The sequence below is a fragment of the Lichenostomus cassidix genome, chromosome 28, assembly GCF_008360975.1.
Source record: "Lichenostomus cassidix isolate B80296 chromosome 28, HeHo_3.0, whole genome shotgun sequence".
In the NCBI taxonomy this organism is placed as follows: domain Eukaryota; kingdom Metazoa; phylum Chordata; class Aves; order Passeriformes; family Meliphagidae; genus Lichenostomus; species Lichenostomus cassidix.
Genome location: NC_139508.1, coordinates 5,419,826 through 5,446,068, shown reverse-complemented (window position 1 = coordinate 5,446,068; position 26,243 = coordinate 5,419,826). Strand labels below are relative to the sequence as shown.

Sequence of the window (26,243 nt, the reverse complement as noted above, 5' to 3'; positions counted from 1 at the left end):
GGAGTGGCTGTGCCAAGCCAAGGGCTCATTTTCCTCCTTGCCATGCCGAGGGACACAGGGTAGGGCAGGGAGGGGGGACTGTGCCTCTCCCCTTTCCCAGCAGCAGGAAAGCAAACAGCAGCAGCTGGGAGCAATAAACCTCAGGTGAGAGTGGTGCCAAGGCAGTTGGTACCTGCAGAGCTGGGGTGGGGACCCTGGGACTTGCTGCACACTTTGCTGCAGAGAAGCGAAGTGGAGCCACAGAGCTCAATCCCAATAAATTCACAACCTGTTTAATGCCAGTTCAATTGCTTTACACGGAAAAGTTACAGCGCGCTCCATGGTTGTTTACCATCACATGACACCTGGGATACAACGATGCCACGAGGCCGCAGACTCTGTCACCCAGCTCTGGGAGGACCCTGTGCCCGGGTCAGTGCCCACAGGCCACACATTGACACACCATCTCAGCTCTGCCCTTTTCCCTATTGAACCCGCAGCTGGTGACAATGACAGTGTCACTGTGAGACACCTGCACACACCCACCTCCACATGGATACAACTGGGAAATCCTGCCTGGCAGCAGGGAGTGGGGCAGAGAAGGTGGCTGTGCCAGGCTCTGACAGCTAAGTCAGGGTGAGCAGCCTGTTCTTGCCATGCTCGTCACCAACACGTGTGGCCACAGAACAGCCCTGGCCTGGGAATCACCAGCCTCCCTACCAAGTGCAATAAGAGAAGCCACCATGAGCCAACCCGCTGCCAAGGCAGAGAGAAAAGCGAAATGTAGACACAAGATGTAGTTTGGGAAAGTCCTTGGCAAGAGAGGACAACAGTGGAGGACAGAGCAATGATGAGCTGTCCCTGCTCTGCAGCTGGGAGCACTGGGCAGCGGCTGCAGTGCCCACCTGGCACTGCCCACCCCTCAGCATTGCTCTCCAGGCCAGCAGCTTCTGGGACTCCTTGAGGAAGCTGCCACATCATAGCGTGAAGGGCAAATCCACCCCTACAGAGCCCCAGGGCACTGGGGAGCCCAATCATCACCACACTCTCCCTGCACTACAGCTGGGTGCCTGGCTCCCCCCTGCTCCAGAATGGGCTGAGACATTCTGTGTGCCCCCAACCCAAGCCCCTATATCTTCCCAGAAGAGAAAGCAGCATGTCCTCAGGGGTCTGCACAGTGCTATTTTAGCAGGAGGCAATCCAAAACAGGAAAATCTAGAGCACAGGTACCAGCCACCCCAGCCTCTGAACCCCAGGTGATGGCACCCACAACAGACCACCTCTGGCTGCAGGTGGCCCTTTGCTTCAAACCTATTCCCCAACTTAATAATCCAACTCAATTTAACACCTCCTGGGTGCTTTGGAGTGCTCCCAACCCACAGTGATGTGGAATGGTGCCTACAAGTGGAACAAACAACACAAGATGGGCCAGGGGGTGACTTCAAACCATGCCTCACATCCCGCGGCCAGAGTTACACTAAAGCGGTTGTGTTCAAACTGTGTTTCAGAAATTCCATGGAAATTCCATTCTGGTGGCAAGTGAGAATGTGAGATGACAACGTGGCTTATGGGCCTGGGGGACTCGGAGCTGTCAGGGGTGTCCCAGCACATCAGCTTGTCACCAGTATGTGTGACGCAGGCGCAGCACCAACAACCTGATCCAGGCACTGGTGTAATGGCACATGTGGTCAAGGCTGTGATGAACAGGCTGTACCAGCCTTCCCACACCACGGCTCACCCTAAGGATACTAGTAGCACTGGGGACAGACAATCATATCCCTACCACCTGGTTTTAAGGAAAGAAGGGAGAGGAAACAAAACAACAAAGAAAAACAGAAAGCATTACCAATGCAATCTACAGAGAGAGGACAAGGTCTATATACACAGCCAGGGAATTCTACATGGGAACAGGAAACAATGCTCAGAGAGGGCAGGAGGCAGGCAGGGCCCAGGCAGGGCAGGCACACGCATAGGTCAGATGGAACAGGCTGTGCAGCCTCACAGCTTCTCTTCAAATAAAAGCACCACAAACACACAGAGCATTTGTGTTACACCCCACGGGCTCACACCAACCGGAACTCTTGTACCACACAACCTAAAAATCCCAAACCACACACCAAAACCCAACAGCAAGGTCCTGGCTGGGACTTGGAGACAACAAAAAAGCAACACTGCAGCCTTGCTTCAGGAGAACCCCTCTTCCAGCCAGAAGAGGCCCTGCCCACCCCAAAAATCAGATCGTCAGGATCTGCTTTTGTTCTCAAACACATCCCAACTGCTTTTGGCCTCAAGGAGACTCCAGAGCAAGGCACCCACCTGGTGGCACTGGAGGAAGCTCCACATGCACAGGTGATTAGGTGGATTTCCTTTTTTTATAAAGTCCTTGTTTCTCCTGTCTGGTAACTCCCAGGATCAGCCCAGAACATGAAACAGCAACTGCAGAATTTCCCAAATCTGCTCCCTTAGAGGTGAAGATATTCAAGTCTCCTCCAAAGTCTAGAGCCCCAAAGTGTACTTGTTTGGAGGCAGCTGTCAAGCATGCCAAAAAAATCAAGCTGTCTTATGGGAATGATCATGTCAAGTACTATAGTACCTGTCCGGGGGGAAAAAATAAAGAAAAAAAAAAGGAAAATAGGCAGTTCTCCAGTTTCTTCCTGGAATGGGGATGCCAGAACAAAGCCCTTAGATGCCCAGCCTGGAGCTGCGCCTCTCGCACCAGCTGTACCAGACCAGTCTGGCTGGCTTCTGCCTCCAGAGATGTCACTTGAGGACACAGAGCAGCACGTCAAACCCCTTCCCAAAGCAGCAAGGATATGCTCCTCTCTTGTAGGAGGGACACCACGGCAGTGGGGATGGCCTCGGTCCAGTCTCAATGGTCCATGTCACACGCGTCCTCCCCAGTACCATCCGGATGGCTGGAGGATGCTGGGTTAACATTTCTCTTGTACCCATTTCCCTTTATGAAGGATGAATCCAATAACCTTTGGCAGTTCCCTCCCCTCCCCACCCCATCCCAAATACTGCCCAGCGTGGGTCACAAGCACATATTTAATGAGCTGGGTCTTCTCCAGTCCCACGGCTCTCCCTCCCCTTGGCTGGGCTCTGGGGGTCCATGCATGCCGAGGGAGTGGTCTGATCCTGGAATGTCAGGCTGTAGGTTCCCAGGGCACAGGGAGGGGGTTTATCGTATCCTGGTGAAGAGGTTGAGCACAGATACAGACTCCTGACAAGGAAAGACAAAGCAGAAATAGCTGTTACTCCACGTGCTTCTGGGTTGGTTTGTTTTTAATCTGGTATCTCTAGCTCAGGGCATGATTCCAGCTCACAGATCAAAGTCCAACACCATAAATATTCCCATGGGTTTCTTCCAAATGGGAACAAAGTACACAGAAGGCCAGGATGCCATTCCCAGAGCTCTGCAGCCAGCTGTACCCCAGAGAAGACAAGAACTGGGGGACCCTCAGGAGCAGTGCCAGCTCCCAACAGTCCCCTCCTCAAAATCATTCTGTCAGGCACCCAGGAAAGCTCTCAGAGCATCAGGCACAATCTGCTTTTGGTGATGGTGAATTGTCACTGGCAGAATCCATGATCCCATTTTTACCCAAAACCTCATTTTAAGCAGTTTTGTAAAGAGGCAGAGGATAATAATGGAATCACAGAATGGTTTGGGCTTCAAGGAACCTTAAAGTTTATCTTGTTCCATACCCTACCATGGGCAGGGACACCTTCCACTAGACCAGGGTGCTCCAAGCCCTGTCCAGCCTGGCCTTGGACACTTCCAGGGATCCACAGGGGCTGCCACAGCTTCTCTGGGCAACCTGTGCCAGGGCCTCACCACCCTCACAGGGAAGAATTCCTTCCCAATATCCCATCTAACTCTGCCCTTTGGCAGTGGGAACCCATTCCCCCTTGGCCTGTCCCTCCAGGCCCTTGTCCAAAGTCCCTCTCCAGCTCTCTTGGACCCCCTTCAGGCACTAGAGGGGGTTTTAAGGTCTCCCTTGAGCCTTCTCTTCTCTGGGCTGGACATCCCCAGCTCTCTCAGCCTGCTGTCACCCAAGGGCTCAGCTTGGTGAGGCCCCCAAAATGCTGCTCTGCCCGGCAGCCCTGGACCAGGTTGGAGAGGGATATTGTGTCACACTTGACTTGGGCACACAGTGTGACCTTTTACTTAAATTGCAGCAAAGTTGAACCATTCACTGCCCCAGCTCTTGATCTACAGGAAGGGATCAGAGAGGAGGCAGCAGAGCAGAGCCAATGTGGCCTGAGTTCCCCCAGGCAGCTGCCCCCATGACTGGCCTTACCTTTGTTGACCGAGTTTTACTGAAGACATTCCAGAAGCGCAAGGTTTCATCTCCAGCTCCTGTGACAATGGCCTCCCCGTCAGGGGACATCGCCTAAGGACAAGACAACAACCTTTAGCACCTGTCACATTTCTGAGGCTGAAAACAAGTCTATTGGAATGCATGAGAGATTTAACTCTCCTTCATATTTGGAGGTGAGAAGCCAACTACCTGTGCTTCCAGGTGCCTCATGCAGCCCCAGGTGTGATTTGTGCACTTGTACCTTATGGTGCAACTATGGAACACATGGAAGGAGCATTGTGGAAAGGATATTTGTGTTAGGAAATCCAAGCCATGTGTAACTGTGGCTGTTCCTCCTGGGATTATCAACATGCCTTAAGGCAGGAAGATGGCGTGACTGGATTTTCTGGTTGTATTGGTTGCTTACATTGGGATCTACCACCCAAAACAGCATCAGCATTTCTCAGCTCTATTGTGAACTGCTGACAGCACCATCTAACAGTAACAGCAGATACGAGATCAATTAAAATTACCCACAACAAATGCTTAATAACAAATTAGGAGGGCTGGAAGCAGTGAATTCTTCCCTAGGCAGCAGTCAGCAGTAAAGAGGTGTGAAAGTCTTCAGGGAGCAAGGAGAGAAGCTTGTGTTTCATAGAATCACAGAATTACTGAATGTTTTGGGTTGGAAGGGACCTTAAAGCTCCTCTCCTTCCACTAGACCAGGTTGCTCCAAGCCCTGTCCAACCTGGCCTTGGACACTTCCAGGGATCCAGGGGCAGCCACAGCTGCTCGAGACAGCCTGTCCCACGGCCTCACCACACTCACAGGAAGAATTCCTTCCCAATATCCCATCTAACCCTGCTCTGTGGGCATCTGAAGCCATTCTCCTTTGTCCTGTCATTCTAGATCCTTGTACAAAGTCCCTCTCCAGCTCTCTTGGAGCCTTTTTGGGCACTGAAAGGTCTCCCTGGAGCCTTGTCCAGGCTCAGAAGAAAACTCAGATGTTTCCTCAGGAAAGTTTGGCAGGCTTTGCTATCATTAACAAAGCCTCACATTTCCATAGCAGCAAATCAAAAGTATCCCTTGCAGGCACAGAAATCAGACACAGTTTTCCACTGCTCATGGGGTGTTCACATACCCACCCAGACTCCGGGCAGCTTATGGTGCCACTGGCACTGCCGCTTTGGGTACCATCTGAGCACACCTGCAGCCAGATGAGCAGCTACAGAATCATGGCCATCACTCACCAGATACAGGACTCGGTAGGAGTGCCCCGTGAGCTTTGCTACTTGAGTTAATGAGGGGTATTTCCAGACGAGGATCTGGTTCTGGGAGTACCCATGGGTGCTCACCTGAAAGGGGAGAGGGGAACATGCATCACAGAATCATGGAATTGTTAAGACTGGGAAAAAACCTCCAAGATCAAGTCCAACAGTCAGCCTAGCACCACCAACATGTTCATCACTAGCCCATGTCCCCAAGTGCCATATCCCCATGTTTTCTGAACACTTTTAGGGATGTTGACTCTATCACTGCCCTGGGAAGCCTGTTCTAATGCCTGACCACCATAAAGAAATTTTCCCCTATATCCAACCCAAACCTCCCCTGGCACACCTTGAAGCCACTTCCTCTTGTCCTGTTCCTTGTTCCCTGGGAGCAGAGCCTGACCCCCACCTGGCTGCATCCTCCTGTCAGGGAATTGTGCAGAACCAGAAGGTCTCCCCTGAGCCTCCTTTTCTCCAGGCTGAGCCTTCCTCAGCTCCCTCAGTTACTCTTGGCATTCCAGACCCTTTCCCAGCTCTGTTCCTTCTCTGGGCACGCTCCAGCTCCTCAATGTCTTTTTTGTCTTGATGGTCCCAATACTGACCCCAGCACATGAGGTGCCTCAGCAGTGCCCATCACAGGGCGATGGTCACAGCCCTGGTCCTGCTAGCCACACCACTGCTGGTACAAGCCAGGATGTCCTCAGCCTCCTTGCCCATCCGGACACACCTGGCTCACATTCAGCCATGCTTCCCAACACGCGGCAGCTCTGCAGCAACTACACAAGGAAGGACTCACCAGCTCATTGGCGTGTTTGGACCAGGCCAGGTTGCACACCTGGGACCCGGTGTCGATGCACTGCAGGGGCTGCCCCGTGAGCGTGTTCCAGAAGCGGATGCAGCGGTCGGCTGTGCCCCCACCCGAGGCCAGGAGCCCATGCTGGTGTGGGGACCAGGCGATGGCTTTGACTGCTGCCAGGTGCTCTGTGTACTGCTGGACAGGACTCAGGCTGGAGTGATTCCAGACAAGCAGCTGGCAGAGAGGAGAGATATGATCAAACCTGTGCCTCAGTCATGTGTCCACTACACCCATAAGCCACAACGGGACTGATGAGCGCATTGGGCAACAAGCTGATTTTACACAGCTCTGCCCAGGCATGCACAGTTCTACCCTGCACTTCACAGAATCATGGAATGGTTTGGGTCGGTTAAAGCTCATCCAGTTCCCAGGTTGCTCCAAGCCCCATCCAACCTGGCCTTGAACACTTTCAGGAATGGGGCAGTCACAACCAGTCTGGGCAACCTGAAGCCAGTCCCACCCTGGCACCACATTTAGCTGAGGAGCTGTCATACCCCCAGGGCACAAAGCAGGAACAGTCCCTAAGGTAAGGGAATGAGTCTAAAGAAATGTCATCACTGAAGGGACCTCAGACCCTTCTGCTGCCTTTCTGGCTGCATCATTCCAGAACACATCTAGAAATCTGCTCAGTTCATTAGGAGTTATTCTGAGCAGGAGGAACTCGGTCCAACCATTCTGTCACACAGACACTGGGCACATTCCCTACCTAGCAACCCACTCCAAAGGGCTTGGAACACTGCTTTTTCATGACAGATGCTTCCCCCATATGGTGTTCAGTGAGCTGCAAGCCTGCATTACAGGTACGAGAACTCACAGAGCTCTACCTCAGGTTCCTGTTGCACACAAATACTACTGCAACAAATGTGACCATACACTACCCAAACAATGCCAGGAAGGGCAGCTTAGCAATGATTTTGTTGAACTCAACCCCCTGAGCCAAGCTAGAGATTTAATTAACCAAATACAGAAGCAAAATTAAATCTGCCTTTTTCATTTTATTAGGAAGAGAAGACTGAGTAGAAGCTTAGCATGATTTATGTTTGGTCACAGTCCAACAATCAAAACAGAAGTCCTTTTCAGAGAGGGCAAACATCCTTAAAGAATCACCAAACCATTAAGGTTGGAAAAGACCTTTAAGATCAAGTCCAGCCTTTGAGCTAATCCCACCATGACTACTAAACCATATTCCAAAGTGCCCTATCCACTTGCTTTTTGAACACTTCCAGGAATGGCTACTCCCCCACTGCCCTGGGCAGCCTGTTCCACTGCTTAACCACTCTTTCAGTGAAGACATTTTTCCTTAATCATAGAATCATAAAATGCTTTGGGTTGGAAGGGGTCTTAAAGCCCATCTAGCTCCATCCCCTGCAAAGGGCAGGGACACCTTCCACTAGACCAGGTTGTTCTACATCCTGTCCAGCCTGGCCTTGAACACCCCCAGCGATATAATAACATCCAACCTGAACCTCCCCTGGTGCACCTTGAGACCATTTCCCCTTGCCCTAGAAAAAAAGGGGAACTGACATTTCCCGTCAGTCCTTGGAAGGATTGTACCTTATTATCATTCCCTCCAGAGGCCAGGAGCTGGTGGTCGGTGGACCATTTGAGCCCACAGACCTCCTGCCTGTGTCCCTGGAGCCGCCGCTCGGACTGCAGGGGTGGGGTGCGGATGTCCCGCTGCAGGATCATCCTGTCCCGGCTCCCGGATGATAGCTGGTCCGCATTCCATGCCAAGGCACCTGCAACGGGGGCAGAGCTTCAGACGGTGTTGCAGGAGTCATGCAATCACAGAATAACTGAGGCTGAAAAAGACCTCTAAGGTCACCAAGTCCAGCCATCAACCCAGCACCACCATGTTCACCACTAACTCATATCCCAAGTGACACATCCCCATGTCTTTTAAACCCTTTTCAAGCATGGTGACTCCACCATGGGAAGCCTGCTCCAATGCTCTACAACCCTTTCTGTGAAGAAATTCTCCCATTATCCAATCTAAACCTCCCCTGGTGAGACTTGAGAGCATCTCCTCTTGTCCTGTTCCTTGTTCCCTGGGAGCAGAGACCAACCCCCACCTGGCTGCACCCTCCCGTCAGGGTGTTGTGCAGAGCCAGAAGGTCCCCCATGAGCCCTTTTTCTCCAGGACAAGCACCTCCAGCTTCCCCAGTTGCTCCTGGTGCTCCAGACCCTTCCCCAGCTCTGTTCCCTTCTCTGGATCTGCTCCAGTCCCTCAATGTCTTTCTTATTGTGAGAGACCTGAAACTGACTCCAAGATTTGAAGTGGGACCTAAGCAGTGCCCAACACAGGGGGATGGTCACGGCCTTGGTCCTGCTGGCCACACTATCAAGTCCAACCCTTCCAGTCCAGCAATTGGTAAGCAAAACGCAACTACCACAACTGCCAAGGTTTAAAAAAAAAACCTAACAAACCTCAAACCACTTCTTATAGACCTCCCTTACATCCACTCTCTGGAGTCCTAGCTCAGGGCACAAAGAGAGGTTGCCCTGCACAGAGTGACAGCAGGTATCACCAACCCCACTTCACAATGCAGTAAAGCACAGGAATAGATCTCGGAAGGTGCATGGATTTTCCAAATCCCACTCCAGAGTTTAGATTCACAACATCTCTGAGCAGAAAAAGACAGCCCCCCAAAAAAGGGAACTGGAAATCTCAGTGTGAAGCTGCCAGCAGGGCTGAAATCGGAAGCCAGTGGCAGTGAAAAGATGTTGTAACCAAACCCAAAAAGCCTCAAGCATGGAGGAAACACCTGCTGCAACAACTAACCACCACCACACCCAGATCAGAACACCAGCTATGAGATGATAGTATTTTGAACCTGCTCAAGATACAGCAGGGAATAAATATCTATCCTGGTACTCTGAGTTCCCTATTTCCAGCAGATCCCTGGCTAACAAAGTTCAGTCGGGAAGGAATGACCACTGAGAACCCTTTGCCTCCTTCCTCCTTACCGACTCTGGCTGTATGTCCCTCCAGCATGGAGAGTTTCTTTCCTGCAGCTGCATCCCAGATCTGTACAAAGCCCTTGTGAGTACCAACAGCCACCAAGTTCCCCTGGACAAACAGAGAGCCAGGATCAGTACAGACAGGAAGTACAGCCAGAAAATGGAAAGCTGAGGAAAAGACTTGACATAAATCCCACTAGATGGAAAGCGTCCAGAGTTCTTCCATCTTACATGTTTTTCCCTACTGAGAGGCCCAAGCAGCCTGTCTGGAATATATTTATTGCACCATTTTATTGTCAAGAACTGAAGAAGCAAACTGGCTCTTTCTCCCTCCCACTCCTCTTAGCAAAGGCTCGAGAACCTCAAGATACAAGAGGCTGCTCTCTATCCCCTCTCTTTTAGCAGAGAAAAGCCAACCCAAGCAGTTAACTATGGCTATGATGACAGTGCCTAAGTGACATTTGTTTCAACTGTCCTTGCTGACAGTGTCATACTGACCCGCTCTGACCAACCTACAGATGTCACGGAATCGCCTTCCACAGAGAGGTCACACAGCCGGGTTACCTTCAGAGAGGACAAAATGGGGTTAGAAATATGTTTTTGTCACACAGAACTACAGGCTGTCTCATAAACCAGTGCCCTGTTTAGGACAGAGCCTAATAAGTGCTGAAGCCCTCACACATTACATTCCAGAGCTCTGAGGGTTGGAAAACCCCTACAGCAATGAGCAATTCAATCTTCAGACACCCATGACCATTTACCTGACTTGTACAAGCACTCCACAGGTAAACACAAGTCCCAAGGCCAACGCTGAGGACATTAAGAGAGGACCAGTCCACCAGGTTCAGGTAGAAGTCATCCTGCAGCTCTGGGGCATCCAGCACTTTGAAAGGAATCTTGGAGATTTTCCGAGTTGGTTTTCGAGGTGATCTTAGCAGCTTCTGACTGTTTACAAAAGCAGATTAAAAAAAACCTGCAGGAATCTGCACATCACAGCAGATGGTAGGCACAGGTGTAGCCAATCTTTACAGAGCACTCTGAAGTTTCTATAGAAATGCAGAGACAAAAAGGCTGCACAATTCTTTTCAGCAGCAAGACTGGAAGAAATTAGGTTCTGCTTCTACAAAGGAGCTAGAGACCAAAAAGGTTAACTGATTGCTGAGAGTTGGCCAAGACATGTCAAGCACACAGGCAGATTGGGCATCTGAAGAAATTCTTAGAACTTGACTGTTTTATTTATTATCGCTCCAGATTTCCAAACCCAATTCACATTGCACTTTTAGAGCCTTAAACAGAAATCCTAGAGAACCTCACCGAACTCTCTGTCCCAGCCCTTCCCTTCTCACAGTCTGTGGAGGATCAGTGTTACCTTTTGTTGCTGACAGGAGACAGGGAATAGGGTGAGACCTCGTTGCCATCATCTGGGCTGGAGCGTTTTGTGCTGAGCGAGTACTGCATAAAGAAACACACCTTGTGAGGACCCCGACATGCCTGAGGGCTGGGGCATCACTCCCAAAGTGCACTGGTGCCAAGTTAATTCCAACACCCAGTTTTTCCTTTTTCAGGTACTCCAAAACAATACAAAACTCCTCATCAACACTCAAGTCCAAAAGCCTGATGTGGCCACTCATCACATTGTCCAAAAAGCCTGGCTCCACCCAGCTTTCCTGCCAGCACAGACACATGAAGTACATTGCTTGCTGCACACTCAAGTTCCTCCTGAAGGCCACCAAATTTGTTATCAACAGCTTATCTCAGCCAAGCCCCAACACCAACTCACTGCACAAGCAGCGTGGCAGAGCCACGTGCTCTGTTCTGTGACACACATTCACAACCTCCACTGGTGTTAATGCAAGTAACCAACTTACAGTGAAGAGAGATTTCTTCTCTGGGGTGGATGGCTGCAGCCTCCTGTCCTCTGTCTGGGGGTCCTGAACCTTCTCGATCCCTGCTCCCAAGAGTTCGTTCTTCAGCAAGGCAGAGTAGGCAAGGCCATCTGTGAACCCAAACAGGCACTGAGCAGACGGCTCAAAGCAGCAACAGCTCTGGAGGGAGTACCAAGATTGCATGTGCCTGACCTGGAGAAAAGAAGGCTCCAGGGAGACCTCAGAGCTCCTTCCAGTGCCTAAAGGGGCTCCAGGAGAGCTGGAGAGGGACTTTGGACCAGGGCTTGGAGGGACAGGACAAGGGGGAATGCTTTCCCACTGCCAGAGGGCAGGGATAGATGATATTGGGAAGAAATTCTTCCTGTGAGGGTGGGGAGGCCCTGGCATAGGATGCCCAGAGCAGCTGTGGCTGCCCCTGGATCCCTGGCAGTGTTCAAGGCCAGGCTGGACAGGGCTTGGAGCACCCTGGTGTGGTGGAAGGTGTCCCTACCCATGGCAGGGGGTGGAAGAAGATGAGCTTTAAGGTCCCTTCCATCCCAAACCAGTCTGGGATTCCACAACTTGTATGCTCACAGAGTCTCTTAAAAAGCCTGGGGCCCCCACTTAGAATCAAGATTAGTAGCAAGTTTCCCCTCCTTCCACTCCATCAGGAAAGTGCTTTCATAATGCCACAAATCAAGGGATACAAACAGCCTCTGGCATCCAGACGCTCATCAGAAGCAGTGATCTCATACTCATTCATGATGTGGGCATTTCCCAAAACACCAGCATGACTTTTGGCATAAGCACGAAAGTGCCAGTGTTGTCCTAATTTCCCCAACACTTCACAATAAGAGCTCTGGGCACTGTCCAAGCAGTAGAAGGGTGTTCTCACCTTTGCCACTGTCTGACGTAGCGTCCTTTGCTTTTCTGTTTTGGCTTGGTGATTTTTCATTTTCCTGAAATGGAGAAACATGCCATCACCATACAGAAAACCCAGGACATAGGGTGAAATAGCAAATTCAGAAGGTTCCTGGAGCATAGGGTTTCAGGACATGCACTCAAAGAAACTCTTCAAGAGCAGCTGAAGCCCATGGTGCAGAACATAAGCAGAACAATCATGCCAGGTACCATTTCCTCAGTTCCAAGGCTGAGCTGTAGGAGAAGGGAGCAAAACTTACATTTATTCTGTGGAAGTTGATGCTCCAGTTGGCCCCAGCTCTTGAGGGAATGAATCTGTCGCCATGCTTACTAGGAGAAGACATTGGAGAATTGGAAGGTGTCAAGGTTCTTCTCATCTCTGCTACCTGAATTAAAGAATGAAAGACACTTAACTTGCTCTGACTCTTGTCAAGCCCTAGAGCTGGTTTGTTTGTTAGCCCCCAATCTTTTATGTTACACATGTATTTGCTGGGATTATGAATTAAAAAGGTATTACTGAGCTCCATAAAAACATTTTCACTCCTTTTTGCAACCTGAACTGAGGTTATACATTCAAAAGCTCTCTTAAAGTTATTTGGGTTTTCATAGAACAGATCAGGAGCTCACACCTGCTCAAAACCCAACAAAAGACTGTGGTTTGCTTTGAAGAGGTCCCAGGTCTTAGAAAAGCTCAACGAAAACAGTCAAAAGTGAGACAGACAACAATGCAACAGTAAGTCTGAGCCCATCTGTACTCACACAAGGCATTGTGTTCTCATTCTGTATGTTGATTTGGCGTAGGAGACGTCTCTCGTAGTCCTGATCCATGGTGGGAAGCTGTCTGGAGAGATCAGCAGGCTCAGGAATTTATGTTTGTGAAGTCCAAGGAGTAACTACTGTGCTGCAAGAGACAGGAGGACAAAAACATCAAAATATTACACCCCTCCATGCAGAAACATCCTCTTCAGAGTCTCCTAATCCTGTTCTTTAAACATGAGACCATGCTTCCTATCCAGAGCATTGGTACCAAATTGGTGTGACACCACAGAACGCAGGCAGTCAGTATTTTGGGTCTGACAGGACCTCAGCAGGCCCCCACCACACCTGGAGCAGGGACTGTCCCCAGGCAATCCTTCAGGACAGAGGCACAGCAAATCCAGGCTACCACAGCCTGTCCTCTGCAGGCACTGGCATGAGTTGCACAGAGGGGTCTGGCTCCCCCTCCCTGACAGTGTTCAAGGCCAAGTTGGATGGGGCTTGGTATAGTGGAAGGTGTCCCTGCCCATGGCAGGCGGTGGAATGAGTTGGGCCTTAAGATCATTAACAACCCAAGCCATTCTGAAATTCTGTGATCCCACCACAGCTTGTTCCACTGCTCAGGCCAGGGGCACAGGAGCAGTGCTGAAGCTGGGATGCTTTTAGCCATGACAGAAGTACTGCAGACTATCAACACCACCCACTGCAGGAACACACAGCTAGGGACTGATTAGTCCCCCAGTGAACATTCCATGTCTGGTGCCTGCGCTATCCCAAATACTCCTCCTGGGTGGCAAAAAGCTTGCTCACTCATAGCTATACAGTCCATAAGCAATGTTAACATCATTTAAGCACATATTTTAAGCATATATTTCAGGACAGGGCCCCTTCACAGCTGAGATTTGCCTGGTAAATTACAACGTGCATCAATAAAAAATAAATGAGCTGACACCTGTGTGAGCATATGCAGTCACAGCCCTTGCCAACTCCAAGGGCAGAGAGCAGCACCCCCAGGGTCCAACCTCCCCCCCTCACAGACCTAATGCACCTTGTCCACAGCTGAAACGCGCACAGAAATGCAAACGCCAGAGAAGACACCAATTGGTCTTTCAACCCAAGATAAACATGCCCAAATGCAAAGGTGGAATTAACACATAAGCAAATCCCCACAACATACAGCCATCTGGAGGCTGTGCAAAATGTAAAGGGATCTTCATTCCTGTTATTGCATAAACATTTATGGCACCTGGCCGTAGTCCCAGCTGCACAAAGGAATTGCCTGGAGATACAAACTTGTGGTAAAATGCGGGAGGCAACTGCACACAAAGGCTGTGCTGGGAGGAGGCTGCCCAGGAAGCAGCTGCACAGTGCCCCGCTCAGGGACAGCCCTGCACTGCCTCCTGTTCCCTCCTGGGAAGAGGCTGCCTCCAGGAACCACAGACCTGCCCAGGGTTTTACAATTAAAAACTGGGGGCAAGTTACCAAGCTACAGGGGGTCCAGCAGCACACACTGCAATTCAGTAAGATGTGATGAAGTTTTACAGCATTCTGTGAAATAAGCTTGAAAACAAGGCAAAGCACACACACTCTGCACTGCAGAGCTGATGGTCTTTTACCTCAAAAGGTTACAGGAGATGGGGTGACATCAAGGAGGTGACCAGTCACCACTGGGATTCCATACGGCTCCATCTTATGGCCAGTTCTCTCAAACATCTTTGTAAATGACTTGGGGGGGCAGGACTGGAAGGTCCTGAGTGGGTTTGCTGAGGTCACTCACTTGGGAGGAGTTGCTGACACCGTCAAGGACAGAGAGGCCCCACAAATATGAAGATTAGGAAATCCCCAGCCGTGTGATGTTTAACAAGGACAAGTGCTGGATCCTGCCAGGGATGGGGCAGCCCTGGATGCAGGGACAGACCGGGGAATGAGAGGTTGGAGAGCAGCACTGCAGGAAGGGATGTGGGAGTCCTGCTTGGTGGCAAGTTGGATCTGAGTTCCCAGTGTGTCCTGGCAGCCCAAAGGGCCACTGTGTCCTGGGGGGCACCAGGCCCAGCATGGCTGGCTGGACCAGGGAGAGACTGTCCTGCTCTGTGCTGGAGCAGCCTCACCTCAAATGCTGGGGACACTTTGAGCACCACAAGATCAAAAGGATCTAAAGCTTTTGGACAGTGTCCAAAGGAGGGACACGGAGCTGGGGAAGGGTCTGAGGAGTGGCTGAGAGCACTTGGCTTGTTCAGCTGGAGCAGAGGAGACTGAGGGGAGATTCCTCAGGGGCTGCAGCTCCTCCTGAGGGAAGCTGGAGGGGCAGGGGCTGAGCTCTGCTCTGGGACAGGGACAGGAGTCCAGGGAATGGCTGGAGCTGGGTCAGGGTTGGGATGATCTCAGGGAAAGGTTCTTCCCCCAGAGGCTGCTGGGGCACTGCCCAGGCTCCCCAGGGAATGGTCCCTGCCCCAAGGCTGCCAGAGCTCCAGGAGTGTTTGGACAGCGCTCTCAGGGGTGCACAGGGTGGGATTGTTGGGGTGTCTGTGCAGGGCCAGGGGCTGGACTTGATGATCCTTATGGGTCCCCTCGAGCTCAGGAAATCCTGTGGTTCTCTGAGCTAAGCCGCTTTTTTGTGCTGAAACTTGGACTTACAAATGCTGAAATGCTTTTCTTCCTTGCCATTAAGCATGCCAACACTTTTACAGGAGCATCCCTGAAATAGATAGTGCCAAGATGGTTCTGATCACACCCGCTTACCTCTACCACCTCCTCCCCCAAGCTTTTTTCTTTTTTAATTTAACACATTTCTCCCATATGTTCTTTCAGTGGCAAAACTGGAGAAAGCTCCCAAATTTAACAGTGATCAGCTTCCACCAATTGAAGCAAAGAGTCAGAGACTACATTACTGGAGTGAAAAGCTAGAAAAGTCTGTGATGCTATTAATAAAGGATTAAAAAAAATAGTGCATGCCATATCAAACACTCTCCCTCATTTTGAAGTTTACTTACCACCGCCCTTACCGACCCACAAGCTACCAAATGAGTGTCTCAAACCAAACTGTTCAACAGAATGCCCCCTCCCCCCTTTTCTTTTTTGGAGTTGTTGTTGTTTTAACACCATGAGTAAGAGAGCTCAGCCTGCAGAACCCACACGAAGAGCGTGATCAGCCGGGGAACACCACACATTTGAAGTGCCCTCCCAAAATGGCTCAGTACAGTATTCGTGAGAGATCCAGATCCAGTTACACAGCAAAGAGACATTTTAAATTCTGCATCTGAAACACATTTGACTGTCAAGCTTTTGACTTCCCATCTGCCCAGATTTCACCTACAACTTCCACTCAGAAACACAGCACAGATTGTCCAACAGAGAGACTACAGAAGCAGAACACAGCAGTGACTGTTCAGCACCTGAATAGTGACATGTTTTTACCCTAAAATCTGTGCCACTAACACAGGCCCAGGGGGCAAGCAGCACCTCTGGTTTGGGGTAGGCTCTTGCTGTCTCTAAATTTGTGCATGGGAAGTGAGTGGATTTTCCATTTCCCTCAAAGCAAATAAAAAAGGCTTTGCCAGAAGGACCCGTGGGTGCTGGTGACAGTGGCTGAACACGAAATGGCGTGTGCCCAAGTAGGCAAGAAGGCCAATGGTAGGTGGCTTGTATCAGCCACAGTGTGGCCAGCAGAACCAGGGCAGTCATCAACCCCCCCCCCCCCCGTACTGGGCACTGCTGAGGGCCCAATTCCAATTCTGGGGACAGTTCTGAGCCTCTCACAACAGGGCTAGAGTGTGCCTGGAGAAGGGAACAGAGCTGGAGAAAGGGTTGGAGCACCAGGAGCAACTGAGGGGAAGCTCAGTCTGGAGAAAAGAAGGCTTACAGGGGACCTTCTCGCTCTCCACAACTCCCTGACAGGAGGGTGCAGCCAGGTGGGGGTTAGGCTCTGCTCCCAGGGAACGAGGGACAGGACCAGAGGAAATGGCCTCAAGCTGTGCTAGGGGAGGCTTAGGTTGGACATCAGGAGGAATTTCTTCATGGAAAGCATGATCCAACACTGGCACAGGCTGCCATGGGCAGTGGTGGAACGTCCATCCCTGCACGGATTTAAGAGCTGTGAGGATGTAGCACTTGGGGACATGGGTTAGGGGTGTCCTTCGCAGTGCTGGGGGGAATGGTTTGACTTGATGTTAGAGAGTTTTTCCAAACGGAATGATTCTGTGATTCTATGGTTGGGGTATGTGGGCTTTAAGTTCCCTTTAGGTTGAAGAAATAAAAGATCTCAAGGAGCTGTATGTGTTACATATTCTTCAGACACTATTTTGTCGCTAATTATGCAGTCTATGCTTGAAGAAGAAAGGTGGGATTTGGTGGAAAGTTTTGGATTCCTTGACAAGAATTTGTATTCTGACTTTATTTTCTTCATGCACGTTCTGTCCTGTCTCTGAATTGGTTGAATTGTCTGAATTGTCTCATGGCTCATTACCTTCAGAACAATATATATAGGCAGAGTTATGGTGCTGAACAAGTGCCTTTTTTTCTTTTTATTGACCCAACCTTCATGTATTCAAATACAAATACATTTTTTCATGGTATGGATGTGTTTTTAATAAGCCAGCATGCAGAATGCCAGGCCTGGCAGGGAATCGAGGGCAGTAATTTTGCAAAATTATTTCTGTGGTTTGAGGCAGGCTGTACCTGTTTGGATTCTCCAGCACACACTGAAGGGGGGGCAAGAGATGCAGGTTGGTTCTGTCAATTCAGACATGCTCTGTTCATGCAGATAAAGAGCTGAATGATCCCTTACCCTTTTTTTATTCCAGAAATTGGTTCACATACCTTCTTTTCTGGAAGGTACTTGGGTGGGTAAGTGTTAAACATGAGAGGTGCTGATGAAAGTGAGAGACTTAGAATACCAAAGGCAGGATAAATTTAAATGTAAAGCTGAATATATTTCCTAATTTACACAGGGCCAAAGGGGGTAAAGGATGCCTTGGTAATTTAAATACCACTAATGTTACATTGATGCTTTATTTTGAAGCATCTCATGTCTGAAAAAGGTTGCCTGGAGCTTTTCTTACTAATAAGCCCTTAACAGACTCCCAATTTATGTTCAGCAAGAGCCTACTCAAACCCAGAGATGCTGCCTGCTCTTTGGGCCTGTATTTAACGGCACAGGCTTCAGGGTGAAAACATGTCACTATTCAGGTGCTGAGTATTTCCAAGCTCTCTGGAAGAGCCCTGTCATTTGCCACGGGGAAAAGTACACAAGTACTTACTCCTCCAAGTCATGACCAGCAAGGTTTGAAATCAAACCTACATGTTCTGCTTACACAAATCCAAAGTTTTCATCTTCTTTTGATTTATCTAAAACCAATTACAACACTTGCAAATCAATAAGGCAAAGCCTTCAGCTGGCAGCAGAAGTGGCAGTGCCCCATCCCTGGCAGCTCCAGTGCCCTGCCTTTCCTCGTGACAGCTCCAGGTACTGACCACATCATACAAAAGCCTAACTTGGCCCTAACTTTGGCTGGTTTAGTAAGCATCACCTCCTCCTCAACCTGGAGTACTGCAAGAGTGTTACCAGTTATAGATTTTTTTTTACATGCTCGTGAACAACCTGTAAGGGGAAAGAGGGGAAAAAAAGAAAACCAAACAACAAAAAAGCCTAAGCCATAGCTTTTAGCTGTGTAATAGTCAAGCCTATTAGGAATGTATCCAGAGTGCCAAGGCTTCACAGGGCAGCCATTGGGAAGGAGCAAGACACTCTGCGCTTGGCCAAGCTCAAGCAGAACTTGTCCAAATTTAACCCAGAGGAACAGAGTTTACATTTTACACCAACCAAGCAAACCTTTTCAGGAACTGGCCTCCTTTCAAACCAGCAATAGCACAAAAAGTTATGGACGTGTGTTTCACCAATACTTACCTTTTTAAAGCTACAAGGATATAACTTGTTACCCAGCAATTTACTAAGGTATAGTGTGAGAGGCATTTGTAAAATCAGCCATTTACAGAAGTAACTCCTGTGAAATGGGAACAGGTAAAGCTTTACTTGAAAACAAACTTATAACCTTTGCTGCCTTGCCCTCATCAGAGAAGCCTGTTCACAGCTATGTACTACACTAATGATATTAAAAAAATTACTCCGCTGTTATGGTGTCAGATGGGATCTTCACCCTTATTCCTAACACTCCTGTAAACTCAATACTGCACCAAAATCCAAGATGCTGGATTATTGCAAGAGCCATCACACCACAGCAGTATATTTCAGAGGGTAAGATGTAGGTGACTGCTCTTCACTGAAGGTCCTGCAAAATTCCATGTTTTTCTGCCTTTCCAAAGCCTCTTGCCAAGCACCTCCTGCCCAGAGCACTCGGAAACATATTTATGCACTCAGTCCCATCAGCCTTACAATGGCCCTGTTCCAAAAGCACCAATTTTCAGTGGCCAGCAATAGGCACCAACTGAACTCCAGTTTCATTTGAAGACAGAGTGGCTCAAGGGCAGAGCCAAAACACTGATTGCATCTCCTGCCTGCACTCAGCCCCCTAGTCTGGAACAGGAGTACAGAAGCTGGAGATGCTGTAATTCCACAGGATGCAAGTGAAATGCACAGTGATCTGTGCCTCCTCTCACCTGTGGCAGAAAACATCTCCTCTTCCTCACATGCAGAAAATCACCCCCCTTCCTCATGGGCACGGGTCCAACCTGCTATCCAGATTGGAAGTGACAAATGTTTGACTTTCTGCACCTCCCTCTGCACTCACAGACTCCAAGACTTTTCACAGCCCTCCAAGACAGCTTCAGAAGCTCAGCTAAAGCTTCATCTCCACCATCCCAAAGCAATGCACAATCCTACCATGATGACAGAGGAACTCAGACCAGCAAACCACAAAAATTTAGGGCACTCTGATGACTGAGGCCGCAGGAAGTCTGCGGGAGCCAAGGACAGAATGCTCATGACACAGAGCTCTGTTTGTGGCCTGGACTATCACGTGCTAGCGGAAACTCAGGGTTGTACGACCTTCAGGAAAGAGCAAAATCTGTGTCTTTGGAAGGGCTTTTACCAAAGATAAACACTGCCACCACTAATCACAGAATCCCAGAATGGTTTTGGCTTGAAGGGACCAAAGCTCATCTAGTTCCACACCATTCCATGGGGAGGGACACCTTCCACAATCCCAGGTTGCTCCAAGCCCCGTCAAACCTGGCCTTGGACACTCCCAGGGATGGGGCGGCCACAGCTGCTCTGGGCACCCTGTGCCAGGCCCTCACCAACCTCCCAGGGAAGAATTTCTTCCTAGTGCATTAATATATCTTCTCAGTACACCATTACAAGCCCAAAAGGTTTTCATTGGGATTTTCATATAGGAAACAGTTGCTCTCAGATGCAAGCACTCCTCTGAGGGAGACACTTCAGAAAGCCCACCAGGAACATCACTCTTGCTGCCTTTCACACAGATGATGCTCATGTATCACCATCACTTTCAGCATAGATGTTCTTCTTAAATCCCCTTTTTCTGCACAACTAAAGGACAAGAAGGGAAGAGGACAGTCAAGCCTGTAGTTCAAAGACCAGGCTATTTTCAGCTGTTCGGCTGAAACTTAAATACAAGTGATGGGCAACTACAAAGATCAGAACTAGCAGCCACCCCATCACTGCACCCACGCAGCAGCCAGGCCCCTTGCTGAGGGGTTCCAAATTTGCCTCAGCCAGTTTTTAATAAATCAGGAGAACTGTAGGTTTGTTATTTTACCTTCATAAATGACGTTTTCATTCAATACACATCCCACTGCAGCGTACCATTGTCTCTTGGCAGCACAGAGCTTATCCAAGCAGACATGACAACCACGCACTCAGCAGGGGATTTCTCAGAAAATCACCACTATTAAACCCCTTTTTTATTGCTTGCAGGTGGTTATTATTTCACCTTTTCACCATGATGCTCCATAAATACGAGGGACACACTGTTCCCAGGGAATACAAAATACAGCATGAAGCCTTCAGCAGTGCCAGAAGCCTTGCACTGGGAAACAAAAAGAACACCACATGGGGTCACTTTGGTGGCACGTCTTGCCCACAGGCCAAAAAGCCCCTAATTAACAAAGTCTCATTAAGGAAGTTTATCTGTTACAAGAGCAAAAAAAACAAGAGGCAGCAGCAAGAACACTCCAGTTTCAGAGATGCAGTAATTGACCAAGGTACCTGGTGAAGCAGCACCTGCACCCTCGGGCTGTGGTGGCTGTCACCTGGCTCAGGGATGCTCCAAAGGCTGGGGTGAAGAGCAGGTTCAGCTCTAGCAGGTCTTGCTTGAGAAACACCAAGTGCCGACGAAGGTCTGCTGCTCCCATTTGCCAATGGAAGAGGTTCTCTGCTCAGGCAGAGCAGCACAGAACCCCATCCCTTCTACAGGTGCTGGAGACTAATTCCTGCACTGGGGAAGGGGCTGGGTACAATTTCCCCAAGATTCTTCTTGACAAACAGGGGACAGGCACTATCCTTACAATATTCTGCTTTGAGATTTCATCTCAGTCCAGACCATAACTTGTGCCAAACAGATATGCCTCGATGCTGCTGCCCTTCCCACTTCATGAGGCAGGGCCTGATCAAACCCCACAGTTCTCTCCACACTGACTGGCCCCCAGAACTCCCCTTGGATATGGGAGCTGAGCTCTGGACAGTTGCTGGCCTCCACAGAGTGCCAGTTACAGCCAAAGCACTTCTGTTCCCACTGCCACTTGTGCCACACAAACACATTTTGGACAAGTCACTGGACAGACAGGAGAACAAAGGTTCTGCTTTCAACCAGCATATGATGATACCTATTTTAGTAATCACCTAGAAGATATTTACTTGTTTAATTATTCGGTGTAGAATCACAGAATCATTTAAGTTGGAAAAGCCCTCTAAGATCAGAGCCCAGTGGTTCCCCCAGCACTGCCAAGGCCACCCCTAACCGTGCTGCAAGTGCCAGATTTAACATGCCTGTTAAATCCCTGCAGGGATGGGGACTCCACCACTGCCCTGCATATCCTAGTGTTACACAGAAACAGGATGGGTCAGGCAAGAAGGAACCACAGAGGCTCATCTGGTCCCACCTCCCTGCTCAAGCAGGGTCATCCCAGAACACATGACACAGGATTGCGTCCAGACACTTCTGAAGTATCTCCAGTGAGGGAGACTGCACACATTCCCTGGGTAGCCTCTTCAGTGCTTGGTCACTGCACAGGGAAGTTCTTCGTCATGTTCAGGTGGAACTTCCTGGGTATCAGCTCCTGCCCCTTCCTCTTGCGCCACTGCTGGGCCTCACAGTGCAGAGTCTGGTCCCTGCTCTGAGCTCTCCCTGCAGACACTGAGAGACAGGGATAAGGTCCCCTCTCAAGGCTGAACAGACCCAGTTTGCCCAGCCTTTCCTAAAGCGAGAGATGCTCCAGTCCCTCCAGCATCTCCACAGCCTCTGCTGGACCTGCTCCAGGAGCTCCATGTTCCTCCAGTCCAGAACTGGACACAGCACCCCAGATTTGCCTCACCAAGGCCAAGCAGAGGGGCAGGATCACCTCCTTCAACCTGCTGGCAATGCTCTTCCTAATGCACACCAGTATCTCACCAGCCCCTTGGCCCCCAGGACACACAGCTGGTCAGGAACAGTCTGCTGTCCACCAGGACACCCAGGGTCTTCTGCAGCTGCTCTCCAACCTGGACTGGGGTTATCACTCCCCAAGTGGATTTGCTGAATTTCTGACAGTTCTTCCCTGCCCACCTCCCCCGCATGTTGAGGCCCTTCTGCAGAGCTGCACAGCCCTTGGGGGAATCAGCCACTGCTCCTGCTTTGCATCAGTAGCTGAGGAAACAAACCTTTTCATCCAACCACTGATGGATGAGTTAAACAACACTGGGCACAGGACTGAACCCTGGGGGGTTAATAAAAAGGAAGTGGGGATGGATGGAGTGATGTACTTGGATCTGAGGGACACAGGTCCTTAGAAGTTTTTTTTATAAGTTTTCACATGTCAGACACTCCAGACTCAAAGAGAACTTATTTAGGAGGAGAAAAAAGGACAAAGAAAGGCTGGTCTGCATTTTATAACAACTTACAGAACCTTCAGGGAGTGTTGTTTGTTTCTGTTTAGTAGTTTCTATGCTCTGCCTGAGCAATTTTTCATATGGCTACTGACTGTAATAGCATTCAGTTTCCCTTCAAAAAATCCACAGAAAAGGGTTGTCCAATTATCTTGTACTTCCAAGTGGGGTACAGACAGCTAAAAGCACCAGCTCTAGATACATGCCCTGATAAGGCTTCCAGTAAAGGAGAAGTCAGTACACTAAAAGCAAAGATTAAAAATGCACCAGCAGCCCTGTCCTCAGAACTTTACTGAAAGGTCAGGCACCCAAAACTTTGCTCATCATAACACTTAAGAGTACTGAAGCTGAAACAGTGTCCCTGAAAAAACTACAAAAGAAAACCACAGAATTTAGGAAACATGACAGACTCAGTCAACAGCCCCGGAAAACTCTGCTTCTGTATTACTTACAATAATCAAAACAACAAAATGAGACTAATACAAGATCACAGAATCCCAGTATTGTTTGGGCTTGAAGGGACCTCAAAGCTCATCTCATTCCACCTCTTGCATGGGCAGGGACACCTTCCACAACACCAGCTTGCTCCAAAGCCCTGTCCAACCTAGCCCTGGATACTTCCAGGGATGAGGCAGCCACAGCTGCTCTGGGCAACATGTGCCAGGGCCTCACCACCCTCACAGAGAAGAATTTCTTCCCAATATCCCATCTAGCCCCGTCCTCTGGCAGTGGGAAAACATTCCCTCTTCTCCTGTCCCTTCAGGCACTTGTACATAGTCTACAAGAGTCTACATCTTTTTTGTTGGCTCCTCCAGGTCCTGGAAGGCTGCAATGAAGTTTTGTTGTCCACAGCAGAGCTGCTCCCTGAAGAACCTTCAGCAGAAAACACTGGGGTAGCAACATTAAACACACTCAGGAAGAATCAACACCTCACAAGAAAATGGACACAAAGCCTTCAAGTGAGCTACAAATCCAGAGGAAACAATCCTCCACACCATGAATCCAACAACACTTTCCCGAGGTGACTCCAGTATGACCTGACAACCCTCCCTGCCCCAGCAGAACCCGCTCACCACCTGGAGGACCTTCAACTTAGGCTGATCCTGCATACAAATCGCACGTGCAAAATGTCAACAACAGATTAAAAACACCCTGATGAAACACACAGCGATAACGAGCTCACTCAGACCCCAGAGCCATCGGGTGGGCGGGGGCACATGCCCCGGTGTTACTTACGGTGCACGTAAATAACAAACTGCTGACCAAAGTTTCTGCTGCTACATGGCAGATCTCTTTAGGAGTAAGATCCACACCACTAAAATCTCTGTTACCCTTTGTGTTATCAACTTGATCAAGAACCAAGAGCTGGTGGGGATACACTGATGCAGGCTTCGGCTCTTTGCGCCTCTCCCCAGCGGGCCCAGGGCACACGGACCGAGCGAAGGGGTTACACCGCGAGCTTCCAGCCTATTTGCACAGCCCCGGCCCCGGGTGCAGGTGCAGGATGCCCGTTACCAAACACACCGGATCGTTGGGGCTCACCGGCCCCGCCGTGACGGGGCACAGCCCGCCCGGACCCGCAGGAACCGGCACAGACTGGGCCGATCCTGCCACGGCTGACAAGGCACCTCAACGGGAGGGGAGGGAGAGGCGGGGCTGCTCTATGACCTGCTGCGGAGGGAGAGAGGGAGGGAGAAAGGCAGCGAAGGAGGGAAGGCACCCCCCAGCCCAGCCCCGCCCGGCCCAGCCCAGCCCGGCCCGGCCCGGCCCCTCCGCCCAACCCGGCCCAGCCCACAGGCCCGTGCCCCCGGGGGAAAGTGCGAGGCCCAGTCGGCCACAGCCGTGAGGTGCCATGCCATGCCATGGCGTGCTCCGCACCGTGCCCCAGGGGCTGCGCCGCCCGTACCTGCTCCGGTCCCGGTGCCACCAGTCCAACCCGGCCCGGCCCGGCCCAGCTCCGCCTCCTCCGTCAGCGCCTGCCGGCCCCGCCGCTCCACAACATGGCGGCCGCCCCCGCGCGGGGCATGACGGGAGCGCGCCCCGCCTGCCGCTTTGAACGCACACAGGAAGCGGCGGCGCGCGGCGCCATGGCAACGGCCCCGGTGACGTCACCGCCGGCGCGATGATGTCATGACGGGAGCTCCTCTCTGTGTGTCCTGTCCCGGGAGAGCACCGGGCCGGGGGCTGCTGTCTCTCTGAGGGACCCCTTGGGTCCTTAGGGGGGTCCTCGGGTGCTCCAGAGGATTCTCTTGGTGCTTGAGGGGGTTCTTAGGAGGGTTTCTTAGTCCCTGGAAGGGATTCATCGAGTCCTTGAGGGGCTCTCTGAGTCTTTATGGGGTTTCTGGAGTCTTTTGGGGGCTCCTTAGGTGGAGTTTCTTGGTCCCTGAAGAGGTGCTTAGGTCTCTGGGGAAGGCTCTTGGGCCATTAAGGGCATTCCTCAGGTCCTTGGGGGGCCTCTTGGGTCCTGGCGGTTGGTCCTGGCCCCTCCAGGAGGGTGTGTGTCGCTGTTGAGCTGCTAGCAGAGAAAAGGACCCGGGTTCTCAGTGTGACAAGAAAAAGAGGACTTTATTATTTTGATTTCAGCTTATATAGACTTTTCAGAGGTCACCCAGATTGGTCAGTCAGAAACCTTCCCCCAGGCCTGATTGGCCAGGCCTGAACTGTCCTAATCTCGAGACACTGTTTTTAATAACATCCAAACTTTATATTTGTTAATAAAACACAGAAGAAGTTCTCATGGGAAAGACCTGTGCTAGCCACAGGTGTGGAATTCCTGTGCTTCCCAAGAGATTGTCTGTGACTCAGTGTAGGACCCCACAACCCTGCTGGGTGTCTGTGTCCCCCCCATTCCCTATCCCTGACTCTCATTACCCTGACCAGGGAGTTGGTGGGAAGAAAGCGAGTTGTGTGTCCAGCTCCCTCGTGGGAGGGCACTGTGCTGGGGGCTGCTGCTGTCCCTGGAGCTCAGCCCTGCATGGCCTGGGAGGAGACAGGGGCAGGTACTGCAGGAGGATTCACAGACTCATGCCCTTCTTAGTGCTCGTGTGGAACACCCCAGCTCCTGCCCATGTCCACAGAGGGCTAGTGCCAGGGGTACAGGGTGCTCATTGTGGGGCAGAGGGGTCTCTGTCTACAGACTGTCCATCTGCGATGCTCTGGTAACTCCAGACTACCATCTCACTGTCACCCTGCCTGGCACAACCACCTGCCCTTGTCCTACTGCAGTGATGCAGCAAGCTGCATACAATTCCCTGGTTATTAATAGTGGACTTCCTGGTT

General features: G+C 50.5%; 1 protein-coding gene across 3 annotated transcripts; it reads right to left on the bottom strand.

Annotated features, from left to right (window-relative positions):
- Nucleotides 1–250: 250 nt before the first annotated feature.
- FZR1 (fizzy and cell division cycle 20 related 1) lies at nucleotides 251–25,027 on the bottom strand. 3 transcript variants are annotated; one of them, XM_085040768.1, is made up of 15 exons: nucleotides 24,871–24,990; nucleotides 24,489–24,635; nucleotides 12,911–13,052; nucleotides 12,412–12,537; nucleotides 12,126–12,189; nucleotides 11,234–11,361; nucleotides 10,735–10,817; nucleotides 10,127–10,310; nucleotides 9,864–9,929; nucleotides 9,372–9,474; nucleotides 7,959–8,143; nucleotides 6,345–6,578; nucleotides 5,531–5,635; nucleotides 4,281–4,373; nucleotides 251–3,202 (listed from the first exon to the last, which is right to left on the bottom strand). In XM_085040768.1, the coding sequence occupies exons 3-15, from the start codon at nucleotides 12,977–12,979 to the stop codon at nucleotides 3,161–3,163; spliced, it is 1,482 nt and encodes a 493-aa protein (XP_084896894.1). In that variant the 5' UTR covers nucleotides 12,980–13,052; nucleotides 24,489–24,635; nucleotides 24,871–24,990; the 3' UTR covers nucleotides 251–3,160. The 3 variants fall into 3 exon arrangements, with proteins under 3 accessions (XP_084896894.1, XP_084896892.1, XP_084896895.1); XM_085040766.1 differs by lacking the exon at nucleotides 24,489–24,635 and having other exon boundaries at nucleotides 24,871–25,027; XM_085040769.1 differs by lacking the exon at nucleotides 24,489–24,635 and having other exon boundaries at nucleotides 12,911–13,047; nucleotides 24,871–25,010.
- Between the last annotated feature and the right edge of the window lie 1,216 nt (nucleotides 25,028–26,243).